At 46.4% G+C, this 16,928-nt stretch overlaps 1 protein-coding gene across 4 annotated transcripts in view; it reads left to right on the top strand.

The window, feature by feature from the left end:
* ABCA1 (ATP binding cassette subfamily A member 1) overlaps window positions 1–16,928 on the top strand; it is a 137,121-nt gene that overhangs the window by 38,479 nt on the left and 81,714 nt on the right. For all 4 annotated transcript variants that reach the window (XM_086414526.1, XM_086414529.1, XM_086414527.1 and 1 more), the window contains exons 4-5: window positions 3,478–3,619; window positions 5,259–5,377. In XM_086414526.1, coding sequence (XP_086270652.1) covers window positions 3,478–3,619; window positions 5,259–5,377 — 261 coding nt within the window. The remainder of the gene's footprint in view (window positions 1–3,477; window positions 3,620–5,258; window positions 5,378–16,928) is intronic.

The raw sequence follows: 16,928 nt of genomic DNA, 5'->3' as shown, positions 1-16,928 counted from the left end.
GCCTTGACGTACTCCTTTTCCTATTTGGAACCAGTCTGTTGTTCCATGTCCAGTTCTAACTGTTGCTTCCTGACCTGCATATAGGTTTCTCAAGAGGCAGGTCAGGTGGTCTGGTATTCCCATCTCTTTCAGAATTTTCCACAGTTTATTGTGATAAAACTTTTGCCTTCCATCAATGCAGTTCTTGCAGCTTTATTTCCTGTTCTCAGCACTTTCTAGGGACCTGGCTAGAAGGGCAGAGAGTTAAACTGATGCTTGCAGAGGTGTCTTGTCTCTGGGAGCAAGGGGTTGGTATATAATTCTTCCCCATTAATCTTTCCCAGTTTGACCCAGACCCATGAAAATCCTAATCGCTTCCCTGGATCATGAGAGTCCATCATCCTGTGTACCTGATGCCAAATCCTCATCCTGGTTTTGTCTGGAAATCAGATGGGACATGACACATGGGGAAGGGTGTGCCCACACCCACTGGGCTATAGTCTGAAGCACCTTGTCAGTGTGCTGGACCAGCACCACCCTGTCTTTGGTGCCAGCATTTCCTGGAGGTTAAAAGGGGACAATCCCTTGGTCCTTCGAGTATTTGGTTGGGTTACATAAATCTCCCCTGAATGAGGAGCAGCTGACTCAGGCAAGGGACCTTGTTTGGTTTTCCTTGAACTATTAACAGGGAGATAAGGGGATTAACTGAGTAAATGCTCAAGAGGCCAGAGTCCCTGCAGAGGACCAGATCTTGTTTCATCCTTGTTTTGGATGTTGCTTCTCTGGTTGGTATGTGGACAGAAGAAAAAGACAGATAAAAGGACCCCAGTAAGGAAAGTTATGACCAACCTAGATAGCATATTCAAAAGCAGAGACATGACTTTGCCAATAAAGGTCCGTCTAGTCAAGGCTATGGTTTTTCCTGTGGTCATGTATGGATGTGAGAGTTGGACTGTGAAGAAGCTGAGCACCAAAGAATTGATGCTTTTGAACTGTGGTGTTGGAGAAGACTCTCGAGAGTCCCTTGGACTGCAAGGAGATGCAACCAGTCCATTCTGAAGGAGATCAGCCCTGGGATTTCTTTGGAAGGAATGATGCTAAAGCTGAAACTCCAGTACTTTGGCCACCTCATGCGAAGAGTTGACTCATTGGAAAAGACTCTGATGCTGGGAGGGATTGGGGGCAGGAGGAGAAGGGGATGACAGAGGATGAGATGGCTGGATGGCATCACTGACTCAATGGACGTGAATCTCAGTGAACTCCTGGAGTTGGTGATGGACAGGGAGGCCTGGCGTGCTGCAATTCATGGGGTCGCAAAGAGTCAGACAGGACTGAGCGACTGATCTGATCTGATCTGATTGAAATGCAAAATGTCGCAAGTCCTGGCTATGGGTGAACTTCTGGGGAGACTCTGTTAGCCCATTTGCATGAAAATGTAAACTGAAAAAAATGGGTTTATGCCTTAGAGGGAGGTGGGGGCTGTGAGATGGAAGGAGTGCTCCTAGCTGGGCAGGTGTTGAGGAAGTATTGTTGTAGGCTGGCCACCAAGCGCTGCAGTAACCCTAATGGGCCCATTCGCTGATCCTTACCCTGTGCCAGGGACTCATACTTTGCCTATAAAAACTCATGTAATACTTACTATGGCTCTGTGAAATGGGTTCTATTGTTATCACCATTTTATAGATGAAGAAATTGAGGCTTTAAGGGGTCACTGACTTGACCAAAGTCTCTGTTTAGCAAGTTGCAGAAACTGTTGGTCTAACCCTAAACCCTGTGAAGCTCTGTGGCTCTTCACCACCTACAGCCTTGGTTCTTAATGACTGTCAACTCTTTGGGGGTCACAGGTAATCCTGAGAATATGATGAGTGCTGGAGCCTCGGCCTTTCTGTCACAGGAATCCACACATGCTTGGACTCAAGTTAAGAGACTCAGGTTCCAGGGCACATTTATCTTGATCTGGTTAAGCAGCTCCATGGCTCATGTCCATGAACCAGACTGTATTTTGATGCCTCTCACAAGTCCCTGTACATGCAGTCCTGCTGTTTGTAAGAAGCTCCTCTGTAGTGAAGGGAAGGGAAAGAGAGGAGATGGCCTGCAAGAGGGGGCTTGTTGTTTTGGTGGATAGAGAAGCAGCAACAGCAACTAATGTAGCTTCACAGATGACATTTGATCCTAAGTCAGCACCTTCATCGAGTGCCTTTGAGGAGCTTGGGAACTAGTAGAGAAGGTGAACAGAGGTCCACAGGGGACAGTAATGGGGGTGATGAGAAGAGCCAACAGATAAAGGAGTTGTTCAGTTGCTAAGTCATGTCCAACTCTTTGTGACCCCATGGATTGCAGCACACCAGGCTCCTCTGTCCTTCACTGTCTCCCGGAGTTTACTCAGATTCATGTCCGTTGTGTTGGTGATGCCATCCAACCATCCCATCCTCTGTTGCCTCTTCTCCTCCTGCCTTCAGTCTTTCTCAGGATCAGGGTCTTTTGCAATGAGTCAGCTCTTTGTATCAGGTGGTCAGAGTATTAGAGCTTCAACTTCAGCATCAGTCCTTCCAATGAATATTCAGGGTTGATTTCCTTTAGGATTGACTGGTTTGATCTCCTTGCTGTCCAAGGGACTCTTAGGAGTCTTCTCCACAACCACAATTTGAAAGCATCAATTCTTTGGCGCTCAGCCTTCTTTATGGTCCAGCTCTCACATCCATGACTACTGTAAAAACCATAGCTCTGACTATATGGACCTTTGTCAGCAAAATGATGTCTCTACTTTCTAATATAATGTCTAGGTTTGTCATAGCTTTTCTTCCAAGGAGCAAGCATCTTTTAATTTCATGGCTGCAGTCACCATCCACAGTGATTTTGGAGCCCAAGAAAATAAAATCTGTCACTGGTTCCATTGTTTCCCCTTCTATTTGCCATAAAGTGATGGGACTGGATGCCATGATCTTAGTTTTTTTTTTTTTTTTTAATATTGAGTTGTAAAGGAGACCACAGGTATAAGGGAAGGAACATGACTGAGATCACAGAAGCATGGGTTCTACCCCTGGTTCTGCCCACTGAGTCCCTGAGTGTTCTTCATCAGCCACTTTATCTCACGATGGTTTCTTCTTTCAAATATGAAGGAAGAGGATTAAGTCATCACCAGGGCCTCTCTGTGTCTCGAAAGGGTGAAGTGGGTGGTGGAAGGTGAAGGAATGAGGGTCTCATACTTGCTGCCCTCCAGGCACCTTCTGTGTACGATCTGGTCACTTCCCCAAAGCTGGTGTCATGAATTTAACCCTACAGATGATGTCAGGCAGATTAAGAACTGCTATCTGATGCCACATTTCCAACTCATGATCAGTCGATGGTGGCAGATTTCTGGGATTCAGAGAATGGGACAGGTTTGGGATGGAACAATGTTTGGGTGGAACCAAAAGAGAAAAAGATTGCTATCAAGTCCCACATCCTTCAAAGCATTAATGTTTCTCCTTGTGTTTTTCTCTTCCTCAATTTCAACAGGCCACTTTCCAAACAAAGCCATGCCTTCTGCGGGAACACTTCCTTGGGTTCAGGGGATTATCTGTAATGCCAATAACCCCTGTTTCCGTTATCCAACTCCTGGTGAGGCTCCAGGAGTTGTTGGAAACTTTAACAAGTCCATGTAAGTACCGGATCAGGTTTTCTTTCCCAAACTTGTCAGTTAATATTTCTTCTTTCCTTTCTCAGACTCCGGGGAATTTTAAATGGTTGGGTTTGAGTGAAGGTGCTTTTGTGAAGGTTTATGTGATAAAGTCCAAAGAATGAGACCAGGGAGAATTGCTGCCAAAATTTAAAATATTGTAAGCTCATTTTGGTACATTTTTTATATAGCTGACAGTTCTGTGGTTGGGGGCCTTTCCTTAAAAAACTGGCAGGTTAGAGAGGTAGGGAGAGGGGAGGAGAGGGTGAGATGTAAGGAAAGAGTAACATGGAAACTTACATTACCATATATAAAATAGTTAGCCAATGGGAATTTGCTGTATGGCTCAGGAAACTCAAACAGGGACTCTGTATCAACCTGGAGGGGTAGGGTGGGGAGGGAGATGGGAGGGAGCTTCAAAAGGGAGGGGATATATGTATACTTATGGTTGATTCATGCTGAAGTTTGACAGAAAACAGCAAAATTCTGTAAAGCAATTATCCTTCAATAAAAAAAATAATTAAAGAAAAAGAAAAAAAACCCCAAAAACCTGGCAGGTAAGTAGAGAAGGGAGACACGCACATCAGCCTCATGCATTAATGAGCAAACACTTATTTAGCAAACGTTTATTGTGTGTGGGAGACCGCTGGTCCAGAAGTTGGGATATAGAGGTGTGCAGAGGATGTGGCCTGTCCTCAGGGAGCTCAGCCAAGGCTGGGGGAGCGTGGTCCTTTCTGCTCCCGGATCTCCTTTCTTCCTTCATGGGTGCCCTGTCACACTGCAGTGTCTGTCCTTCTGTCTACAGGTCTTTCTTGGCCCTGGGTGTAAGCTCCCTGAAGGGCATCTTTCATCGCTTTTGTATTCCTGGCTCATGGTTTCAACAACAGACATAGGTAGGGCTGAGTAAGTGTTTGCCAAATGAGCCATTGAAGATTCTTGGAAGACACAGAAGCATGGCAGGAGTTAGAAAGGACTAAAGGCTGCAGGAGACGCAGCAGGACAGTTCTGAGGAGACTGTGCCAGGCAGGCAGGGCTCCATCACAGCATGCGTGGGCCTTAGGCTTCGAGACTTTCATGAGCCCCTTTTTCCGTGAAACAGCATTAAAAATTTTATTTTTTAACTGTGTTGGGTATAAAGATTAGTATATTCCGGACTAAATTAATGATATGCATTCATTCGGAAATTTTTTCCTGATTTTAAAAGAAATTTAAAAATGTTGTGGACCCCTAAGTGTATCCTGGGCCTTAGGCACTGTGTCTGCTGTGTTTCATGGATAAGTTCGTCCTGGGGGCCTGTGTGTGTGTGTGTGTGTGTGTGCACGCGCATGTGCATGTGAGGGAGCGCTTCCTGCAGAGGCAGCATGTGGACTGGGCCTTGAAGGCTGGTAAGGTTTGGTTGTACGGATACATGAGGATGAGTGTTTGGGGCAGGGTGGGTGGGTGGATGGGTGGGTCGGAGCATAGCATCTCAGAGGCTGGGTGAAGGGGCAGCTGGAATGGGTCAGGGGTGGCCTGCAGGGTCCCTGCAGCCAAGCTGGGTGTTCCTGGCAGGTACTTTGTTTGAACTGGAGAGACAGGTGGTCTAACCAGGACGTTTCTGCTTTTCTTGCTCCCCCTGCAGTGTGTCTCGCCTGTTCTCAGACGCTCGGCGGCTTCTCTTGTACAGCCACAGAGACACCAGCATGAAGGACATACGCAAAGTTTTAAAGACGTTATACCAGATCGAGCGTTTCAGCTCACGTAAGCAAAATCCGTCTGTGAATTGGCTCATAATCGGAAATGAACCTGCACCGGGGAGAGACAGCAGCTGACATGTCCTGGCACTTGTTCCTTTTAGCTCTTCCCTGTGGGGTTTTCCTCCTCAGTGGCTAGGCTGTAAGGCCTCTCTGCAGGATGTATTTGAGAAGAAAATACAGAGATTATGAGTGCCCTGGCCTCCTCTGGGGACATAAAAGAAACCCCCTAGAGAGGAATGGCACTGGCCTGGCTTACGGACAGTTAGGGGTGCAGGTTGCTGCCAACCTCATTTTATGGAGATGGCCATATGGTTGCCGTGAATGGTCAGATGCTTCTGTGCATATAAGAGCAGATAAAGTTGCAACTTGATATGGATAAGTGAAAGTTAAGCATTCACTTCTAAAAGAAAAACTCAGTTCATCATCCCCCTAGTCATTTGATTTAGTCAATGAGCATTTGAACCTCTGATCTCTAAAAAGTGACATGCTTATCTCTGATCTGGTGAGGGCCTGGGCAGTTTATTGCCATCTAGGAAGTGGCTGAGAGCAGGCAGCCTGCTGGCCGAGGCGCTGGCTGCAGAAGTCACCATGGAGCAGCCTTCCAGGCAGTGGCCAACCGGGGGACGGGGGTGGTGGGAGCATGCCCCCAGGTGTGGGTTGTGATGGCCTGCGTGGTCTGTAGAGAATTCAGAAGCGGTAATGAAGCTGACTAAGAGTCAGTCGCTTTTTATCGTCTCCATGCACTGGTGGTTCTAAACAGTGTTGAGTGATAAATTACCCCATCACCAGTCAGCTGCCACCACTGCTCCAGGAAAGTGCTTTTTTCTTAGTTCGGTGTTTGGGAGGAATAGGTGGGCTGGCTTTTGCTGAGAGGCCTCCCAGTTTGGTGAAAACAGAAATAGTGTAAAGGGCTAGAGTTTAAACCAGGCTTGTATTGGAGCTTTCTCTTGGGTGGCTGGACTGTGCTTTACCTGGAGGCAAACTGTATGGGAAGTGGTGAGCGGGAGGTGTCGTTTCACAAGAAAAACAGGTGTGACCGTGCCTGGGCTCCGGGTCAGCTCTGAGGAGCTCGCAGCTGCTCTGCTCCTAGGTGCACGGCCAGGCCATCTGGATGCCATTGCCTTGCCCTGTAGGCCCCCATCCTGCACACCTGTCTGTCCCAGCACAGGACACAGAGAGACAACCACTACCAGTCAAGGCATTTGTCTTTCCTGATCTGCTGGGGGCCCCCTGCCTGGTAGACCAGAGGCAGTCAGGGTTATTTCTTCTACTGCAGAGACAGCGGGACCCAGAGGAAAGAGTGCTACAGTGTATTATTTTGTAGCTTGGTGACTTTGTGAATAAGTCCTTTCAGGCCTTTTGGGGCCACACTTCTCAGCTGTAAAATGGAGCCAGTAGGAGAACTTTAGCTCATACGATTGTTGTGAGGAGTAGAGGAGTTGAAACATGTAACTGCTTAAAAACTGCATCTGGCACCAAGGAAACACTTAGTGAATATGAGCTATGATGATTTTGGAGTGCTATCTTGGCCAGGATGTTTAACCTCTCCACGCCTGAATTTCTTCAGCTATGAATAATAGGTAACTTGCAGTGTGAACTGTGAACCTCACACAGTGTCTGGCGCATAGTAGATGTTCAATAAACAGGAGCCGATTTTACTCCTGTGCATCAGTAATGTATTTCTGAGCACCTGGCCTTGCTCTTCTGCCTTCCACTGCATGGCTGGAGAAAGGGACTGTGAATGGGGGACAGGGCGGGGAGTAGTTTCAGATCTCGGTGGGTGCTTCCTAAGACGCATATAAACTAGAGACATGAGTCAGGGTTGAGAAAAGAAGCCAAACCTGCATTCAAACAACTTTCTCTCCACAGCTCTGAAGAGAGATCTCGGATTATGGTTGTCTCCTGTCACAGCTTATCTCTCCGTTCACCTTTGTCTGCCCTGCAGCTACTTCTTAGGGCCACTTCTGCCCTGCAGCTTCCACCTTTCTTGGCTCTCTTATAGCACCGAGCCCAGCCTCAGTCCAGAGGGAGATGTAGAGAAATGTTGCTTCTTCCGAGGTGGAATCAGTAACTTTTTGCTGAATTTGAATAACACTCTAGATTTCAGAGGGGTTTCCCAGGCGGCACCAGTGGTAAAGAACCCGCCTACCAATGCAGGAGATGTAAGAGACGTGGCTTTGATCCCTGGGTCAGGAAGATCCCCTGGAGGAGGGCATAGCAACCCACTCCAGTATTCTTGACTGGAAAATCCCATGGACAGAGGAGCCTGGAGGGGCCTGGAGGGCTATAGTCCATAGGGTCACAAAGAATCAGACACGACTGAAGTGACTTAGCATGCACACATGCATGCACTATATTTCAGAGAGTCCAAGGCTGGGGTATATCAGTGTAGATCCTGACTTGGAGACCTCTGTTTCTCTGCAGTGAAAGCCCTACTCAGAGCATGATGGGCTCAGCTCTCTTGTGCTGTCACACTGCAGATGGAAAGGATCTTTGGTTGGAGTCCTGCCCCCATCAACTTTCTCTGCCTACCCCAGGGATAGCAGGTGGCAGGGACCTGCCTCTCCCACAGCAGCTCATTTTGGGTATTGGCAGAATACCCAATATTAGAATATTGGTATTCTAATTATCAGAATATATTCACTGATCTTCTGTACCTCCCAGAGAAAGAGGCTAACCTATTTCCCTTGAAGTGTTTATAGACAACTCTTGTGTTTCTTTCCCTCTCTTCCTGAAATCTGTTGTCTTTTTAGGCTAAAAGTCCTCCATTCCTCTTCTGGAATGTCTACCACACCCCCCACTTCCTGATTTCTGCCTCTCAGAGGAGGCAGTTGGTTGTGTTTCAGTGTTTCTTTGTCTTTCTTGAAGTTTATCAGAAATTACAACAGTCTTCCAGCACAGAGCAGGAAGGGACTTTCACTCTCTTGCTCTGAGCACCATATTTCTGTAATGTAGCCTTGGATTGCATGAGGCTTTTTGGCATCCACGTCACACAGTTGACTCATTCACCACGTGCAGTCAACCTGAGCTGCAGAGCCTTTTAAATACAGAGTATCGCAAGTTACTTGTTCTCCATTTCTGAATTGTGCTGTTGGCTTTTGAACCTAAAGGGAGAATATCTATCTCTTTTCTGTTTTACATTTTTAGATTCCCTATGTCATCTCTTCCTACTCAAACTGTTTCAGATTCTGTTTCTGCCATGTATTATATTTACTAATGCTGCTTGTTCCCTGTCATGTAGAAATTTGATAAATAGCTCTCTTTGTTCTCATCCAAGTCGTTGGTGGTTGTGGGACCAGCGTTGGAGGTTTGGATCAGTCTGCTGGAGACTAACAGCCCCTTTGGACAGTGCCATTCAGGCTGTTACAGACCTACCAACCCATGTCGTCTTTGTGCTGGGCACCAGGCTCCTGTGATCTGGTTAGAGGACTTGTCTTGTTCTTCCTTTTCACTTCACCTGCTAACTCCATTGATACATCCATGGATAATTTGTGGATAGGGGGATGTCTGCTCAAATACTCTTTTCTAGTCCCATGGTTTACTGGGCTAGGGCATTGTTTTATTTCCACTTGTTGGATGAGACCTTAGACGTCCGTTAGTTCATTTATAGACAAATGGGTTGATTGAATCAAATGTTCAGCCAGTATTTATTGAACACTTGTATGTCCCAACCAGTGTTCTAGGTGCTGAGACATAGAGGTGTACAGAACAAATATGGCCCCTGTCCATATGGAACTTCTATTCTAGAAAAAAGACTATGATCCAGCCAGGGGTGGGGGAGGGACTTTCCCAAATTTCCATAGCTACCGGAGGGATATTCTGGGAATGGAATACAGCTAAACCTCTGCTGCTCCATGCAGCGCTCTTTCTACAGTGCTCTCTCATTCTGTTCTAGCTGTTCCATTAATCTCCCACCTGGGAAGATCTCCAGTTCAAGAGTTAAGTCATAGTCAAGCTGTCATATCCTTGAAACCATCCTTATAAGCACGTGCAGGAAGCTTTACAGAGGGGCCTCACTCAGTTTTCTCATCACTGGAACTTTTTGGACATTTTGTTTTCTTCCTAAATGTATATCCATCCCTGTTGGACAGGGATTAAATTACGTTTGGGAGTCTAGGTGAGGAGCATTCACTCTTCTTAAGTCCCCGTCATGACTCCAACCCAGTGGAAATGTAAAAGTTGCACAAGTTCTCAAAAGCTCTAGAAAAAGTGACAGGTCTAGATTCTGTCTTTCTGAGATGCAGTCTGGCAAGAAAGAGCATTTCTTTAAGTGAATCTTGTATGATATCTGAGATGGTTTTGAGCAGTACACAGATGACAACTTTTAATTTTAACTCACCTCAAAATAATTTCACAGTATTATTGCTTAGGAGGCTGTTAAATAGGGAAAAATTACTTAAAGTTAATTTAAAGACAATATCATTTTATGTGGGTGTGGTGAAACTTGTGTGAGTAGTTTTGTAGAGATGGGAGACTGGAAATTGCTGCTGTAAAAGAAAGCATTTTGGGTTTTGTATTAAGATTTGTTTGGGAGGTGTGATGTCACCAAGATGGTAAAAATAGGTCTTTGCTGACTTTGCTCCCCCCACAAAAAGAATCCTTTGGGGAACAAAATCAGGCTCTGTCCCTCATTAAGTGTGAAACTTGGGCATGCTTTGATTTATTCTGACCCTCAGTTTACCTGAAAAATGGAGATCAGGTATTCTGTGGGTTGTGTGTAGTTGCTCAGTCGTGTCTGATTCTTTGGACTGTAGCCCGCCAGGCTCCTCTGTCCATGGGGATTCTCCAGGCAAGAATACTGGAGTGGGTTGCCATGCCCTCCTCCAGGGGATCCTCCCAAACCAGGGATCGAAACCATTTCTCCCGCCTTGCGGGAGGATTCTTTACTATCTGAGCCACCAGGGAAGCCCTGTGGGTTGTTGAACATTACATCAGATGACATTGTGTGGATGGATGACTGATAGCGAGGTCATAGCACACAGCTGACATGGAATTAATCTGAGTCAGTTTACCTCCCCATCTGTTTCTGGCTACCTGTTTGGCTTGGCAAGTTTGTTAATCTTATTTGGGCCTCAGCTTCCCTTGCCTTGAAATTGGGACTTCGGCGAAATAACCTGAACATATTGCCTCTTGGAAACTTGGTACCTGGGTGGGGGATCACCTGGGACTGAGCAGTGCTGTGGGCTGGCCCCTGCTTGTGGCCCCTGGAGGGCAGGGTTGGGCCTTGTTTGTAACTCTGTCCCAAGCATCAGCAAGATAGCACAGTACAATCAGGCACAAGGCAAGCAGCCAGGGAATCTTTGTGGAATGAAGGTGAGAGATGATACCTGTCCTTTCTCCTTCACAGAGTATTTTGAGGGTCAAATGAAAGCACCTTGAAAAGTATAAAATCCCAGCACATGTCATTTTCAAGTTGATCCATTGTGTGAACCCAGGTCCCCAGGGGTTTCAATTAATAATAATGACAAAAAAGTCTTAAGAACAATCTTGGCTTGCTTTGCTTTCTTCTACAAGGTTTACTTTCCAGAAAAAGTGAAGATGCTCAGTTGTGTCCGACTGGGATCCCATGGACTCCTCTGTCTATGGAATTTTCCAGGCAAGAATACTGGAGTGGGTTACCATTTCCTAGAAAGCCTGCTATGAGTCTTGAAGTGGATTGAAGCGGATTTACTGAGAAGCTAAAGGAGTTTCACTTTCAGAACTCCTTTCCAAGGCCCTGGTAGGGATCTCAGCAATCAAAACTTGCCGAAGTAGGATGTTTAAAAAATACTGTTTTTCTTAAAGAGAGCCCTCTAAACTGTGTCAGCCTCAGGCTTCACACAGCAGCCCTCCAGAGACTTTGGGGCATGGGAAGGACTGTCTTCTTCCCTGGCCTCTTCCTCCACACCACCCTCCAGGCTTGTGCACCACTCCAGCCTCCTCTTGGGAATCTGGCATTTTCCAGTGGAATGACCAGCAGGCTGGCCAGAACTAAGGCCTTTTGGATGGGGCCAGAGCTGCTCAGATCAGGACTGGGCTGGGGAAGGAGGTGTCACTTTGTTTTCTTCTTCACCTTTTACTGTTTATTTCCTTTGTGCTGTGCTGTGCTTAGTTGCTCAGTTGTGTGCAACTCTTTGTGACCCCATGGAGTGTAGCTGGCCAGGCTTCTCTGTCCATGGGGATTCTCTAGGCAAGAATACTGGAGTGGGTTGCCCTCCTCCAGGGGATCTTTCCAACCCAGGGATCAAACCCAGGTCTCCGGCATTGTAGGCAGATTCTTTACTATCTGAGCCACGAGGGAAGTCCTTATTTCCTTTAGAACTATTTAAAATGAGTTGCTCACTGATACCTAATGGGCTCATTAGCTTGCTTCCTGCTGGATGTTTCTGCTCAAACATTGATTTTGCTCCAGTGCCTTGCTCCTTTCTTGAATCCTGGCATCTGGACTACAGCTTTCCTTCATCTCTATGGCAACATGGGCTTGGACCCTCTCGAGTTTATACCATATGTAGTGGTTAATGACTTCCCTGGTGGCTCAGACGGTAAAGCATCTGTCTACAATGTGGGAGACCTGGGTTTGATCCCTGAGTCAGGAAGTTCCATGGAGAAGGAAATGGCAACCCACTCCAGTACTCTTGACTAGAAAATCCCATGGATGGAGGAGCCTGGTGTCCATGGGGTCGCAAAGAGTTGGACACGACTGAGCGACTTCACTTCACTTCACTTCACTTCAGTGGTTAATACTTCCTACTTGGCTGGAAGTTGGGAGGGGCACCTCCTGGGGTGGGCCACCCTCACATCTCCTGCAAGAAGTTCCCCAGCTCGCTACTGTCTCTCATTTTTGTAGGTAGCTGGGCTCTTGTCTCCTGGGCTCTTGTCTCTTGTCTCTTAACCCTAGATGCTCCCTCAGCCTCCCCATTTCTTATGCTGGTCCAGGGACAATTCCTTGGCATGAAGTTGTTGTTCAGTCGCTCGGTTGTGTCCAACTCTTTGTGACCCCATGGACTGCAGCATGCCAGGCTTTCCTATCCTTCACTATCTTCCGGAATTTGCTCAAACTCATGTCTATTGAGTTGGTGGTGCCATCCAACCATCTCATCCTCAGTCGACCCTTTCTCCTCATGCCTGTAATCTTTCCCAGCATCAGGGGCTTTTCTAAAGAGTCAGTTCTTTTCATCAGGTGGCCAAAGTATTGGAGCTTCAGCTTCAGCGTCAGTCCTTCCAATGAATATTCAGGGTTGATTTCCTTTAGGATTGACTGGTTGGATCTCCTTGCAGTCCAAGGGACTCTCAAGAGTCTTCTCCTTCTTGGCTTGAGGAGGCACTGTTGTTTCTCTATGATTATCCACGGTGGCCTGGTGCAGTGGACAGGGCTCTGGCTTCTGTCCTGTAGCTGGAGGGCCAGACCCCAATCTCCCCTGTGCATGAGATTCAGCAGCTTTCATTCTCAGCCAAGATCTTAGGTCTCTATGTGTCTGGCCCTGTCTCACATTATAGCCATAGCAGTCCTTTTAACAGAAGCCCAGTAGGTACTGGGGCTTCCTTTGTGGCTCAGCTGGTAAAGAATCCACCTGCAATGTGGGAGACCTGGGTTCAATCCCTAGGTTGGGAATATCCCCTGGAGAACGGAAAGGCTACCCTCTCCAGTGTTCTGGCCTAGAGAATTCCATGGACTATATAGTCCATGGGGTCACAAAGAGTCAGACACGACTGAGCACTTTTGCTCACTCACTCAGTAGGTGCTATGTGGGACTTCAGAAGATCGTTTTTCTGGACCTGCTGAATTGGACCAAGTGAGGTAGGTGGGGACAGTTAAGGGAGGTCTTTCAGGCTTTACTTAGGCTGCCAGGTCACACGTTTCTGAGGATGCCATGTATACTGCAGTCCGTGTGAATGACACTTCCCATGAGAACAGTGCTCCATGAAATTGGGCGCCTTAGTTCAGCTTCCCCTGATGAGGACTAGGTTTACAACTGTCTCCCCACAGCTCCTGATTCAAGGGCTTCTGTAATGCCTTCTCTCCAGAGGGCATCCTCTGAAGCTCATGAGAACTTTGCCAGGAAAGAAAAGCAAGGAAGAACTTTGGGCACTCTGTCGCTGCACTGGAGACGTCCCTTTGGAAGACATCCCATATTGTTGAGGTCAAGGGTCAGAAGAGGGAAGGACTGGAGGGGAGGCCTGGGGCAGCACTGATCCTGACCTGGCTCTTGAGTCTGTCCATCCTTTCAGCAAGACTTTTGAGTGTCAGTGGTCTGGCTGTTATTTGCTATGTATTCATGTTACAAATCTGGCTTGTTTGGCTCTTTTGATGTGGCTCTGACCAAGAGTTTTGTGAAAAAAGTCCTGAGGGTTATGCTGGTGTTTACTTAGGGAAATGAATCATAACTTTCTGGCTGTTGGGTTTACAGGTAATACTGAAAACTCACTGCATGGACCTTTAATTCTACTTTAATCTTTGCAAGTCAGAAAGACCTGATCCCCTGAGGGCAGGACAGGCTTTAGTGACATGGCAAGGTAGCTGGCTGTGGCAGGGAGTTGAGGGAAGGAGGTTGTAAAATTATCATCTTGTAAACATACACTTGGCAGCCAGACTGCCTTGTGACTGTGTGACCTTGGATAATTCTGTGTCTTTGTGTCTCAGTTTTCTCAAATGGAGGTAACAGTCCTCCCTCAGGGCTATCATGGGGAATCATGAGCTAATAAGCATAAAGCATTTAGCACAATATTTGTCACATCATAAGCACCTTATTTATACTTCAGTTCATTATATGACCATCATGTGAGATAGGGAATTTTGTTCCTCTTTGTGTACACAAAGGAGCTGAAGTTCAGAGAGGCTAAGGAAGCACAGCTGGCAAAGGGCGAGAAAAGGACTAGAACTCCAGACTTTGACTCCCTGCTAGTACGTTATTACAGTCTATAGAGAGCAGCCAAGGGTAGCCAGAAAATTTCTCAGGTCGCAGGATACTGGGCATGGATGGACTGGGATCAGAGCGGAGACAAGAGGGCTTCCGAGAGAAATGCCAGACTTCCTCCTCTTCCTGGCTTCATGGTAATAGACATGGGTGGAACGTTCCCCAAGGCCCGTGCAGAAAGAACATCCTGTGACTCACAGCCACTTCTCCTTCCCTGCCTAACCCCTTTCCTTCCATATGAGCAGCTGCTGAAGTAGAGGCTGCAGCCTCAAACTTTGTGAGGCCCCTTATGGGTCATCTTGGGAGATCAGATGACCCGTGTATCAACATTATATCATCAAACTGGAAATCCTTGAAATTTTTGGCTGACTGCAATTCACATCCATATGCACTTATCAGAAGTTCTGACTTGAGACCTTAGAGTTTCACAATGTGGAAGTTCCCCAGACCTGTCAAAGCCAGGCAGCATCTCAAAACCCAGCCTGTTGGTTGCCATCCAGGGCAGGGTCTGGCCCCAGCTTGGGCTGCCATCAGGGGGATGCAGTGCTGTACTGCTGTATGGAAATATTGCTCAAACTAAATTGAATCAAAGGTCAGCTCTGCCCAGACAAGAATAGAAAGCACAATTGTACTCGACTACTGGACGGCATGTACCACACGATATCAGACTGCCTTTAGAGAGTTTGGATTGTTAACATCAAGAATAGCGTTTCATGTCTCTTGCTTTTCCAGTATGAGGTTTATTTACTCTGTGGGTGGCAAAGAGCAATATGGAACTCCAGTTTGTTTCTCCTTGAAACCTTTCCATTTCTGGCACTCTCATCACTGTTGCGTTTAGGTATAGAGGGGCGATCTTAGAGTGACACTTTGTCCAACAGACTAAGTTGTATCAGGTAATGATGCCATTTTACATTTAAATATGTTATTACATTCAAGTCTTACAACGCCTTGGTATTATTATCCCCATTTTATCGATGAGGAAACTGAGACTCACAGGTTACGTCTTTTGCCCAAGGTGACTGAGTAAAGCCGTGAATTTAATCCGTGTCTATCTGATCTCCAGGTTCAGCATCTTTGCACCATCTCATGTTGCCACGTTGCCTTATTCCACGAGTAGCATGGCCAGCTTTTGATGGCAAAATCATTATAAAGCATTTTAAAAGAATAAAATGATTTACTTAATTCCTATATAGTTGAAAGAGCTAAAGGTGTGTAAGCCAGAGCTGATTGGGTTCAAATTTACCACTTGCTTGCTCTGTGGCCTTGAGCAGGATGTTAACATCTCTGGATCTGTTTCCTTATTTGAAAAATGGGAAAAATAATACCTTTCCCATAAGCTTGTTTTAAGGATTGTAGAAAATAATACATACAATGTGTCTGATGCTCAGTACACGTTGATCCCCTTTTGCTGCCAACAAAGCACTGCCATGTCCCTTAAGACGTGTTATTAATTTTAAAAATAAGAGAAACTTAAACAATTTATACCTTATATATGAACAATTCTTCCTAATCCAGGCCTGGAAAGAACCCATTCTCAGCCCCTAATTCATAAACTTATCTTCCTTTCCCCTGTTCCCTGGCTTCTCAGGGCCCTGCAGGCTGATTCTGATCCCTCACTCATGGTGCTAAGAGCCTCTGGCCTCATTTTTAAGCAAAACACATGAATTCCTCCAACTCTTCTCTTTCTTCCCAAATCATTTTCTGTTGGCCCATTCTGTTTGATTTGGTCTTTCTGTTTCTGGACTGTGTTTCCTCCTATTTTGATCTCACCTTCTCTCTGTTCCTTGCCTTTTCCGGGCATCCTCCCCTTCCTTTCTACCTCCCTGGCCTTCAAAGGGGCCTCCATGAGGTGGTCACCCAGCTATTTTTTTGCTTTGTCTGATGATGGCTTCTTGTCTCTTCTTCTCTTTCTCTTTAGGTCTAGAACTCCCTGGGGCTAATGCTACCTCTTCAGTGTTATCTTTCTTTTCCTTTTGGGCCCCCCAAGCCAGCCTGACTGTACCTCCCATGCCCACTGCATTTACAGAGCTCCTGACCAGTGTGAACAGCTCACCCACTCTCTCCCTCTGGGGCCACAGTCTCCACTGGCTGTTTGGGGGCCTGTTTACCATTCAGCTTCTTATCCAGGAAGCACAACCCTAAATATTGTAGTTTCTCTAAGGAACTCTTCACTTGTGTCATCTACGACTTTTATCAACATTTGTTTTGTTTTGAACTTGTTTAATTTCTCCACTTGTATTTTCTGTTTGGGCAAATTCCAGGAGATAGTGAAGGACAGAGAAGCCTGGCTTGCTGCAGTCCATGGGGTCACAGAGAGTTGGATATGACTGAGCAACTGAACAACAACAAATATTCTCTTGCAGTATGTGTGAGTCAGTATTCAGGGCATTCTATACTGTCATTACTGTTTACCTAATCCACCCCCTAGTATAGCTGATCTCCATTTACAGAAAAATGTAGGGTTGGAGAGTTTAAGCCTCCAAGGGCACATAACTGGAAAATTCTGGAACTGAGATAGGAATCAGGTTAGCCAGACTCTAGAACTTGGGATCTTTCACGAGTGTGTCAGTTTCCTTGGCAAGCCCTCACTGTAGAGAAGGAAACTTCTGGGTTGGGAACCCTGGCTCAGATGAACAGCAGGAGTTCCCGAAGCTGTGTACA

Source organism: Bos grunniens, chromosome 8 (genome assembly GCF_055505025.1).
Source record: "Bos grunniens cultivar Pamir isolate PY7600 chromosome 8, Bosgru_T2T1.0, whole genome shotgun sequence".
In the NCBI taxonomy this organism is placed as follows: domain Eukaryota; kingdom Metazoa; phylum Chordata; class Mammalia; order Artiodactyla; family Bovidae; genus Bos; species Bos grunniens.
Note: the sequence above shows the minus strand (reverse complement) of the source record. Positions and strands in the feature narration are given on the sequence as shown.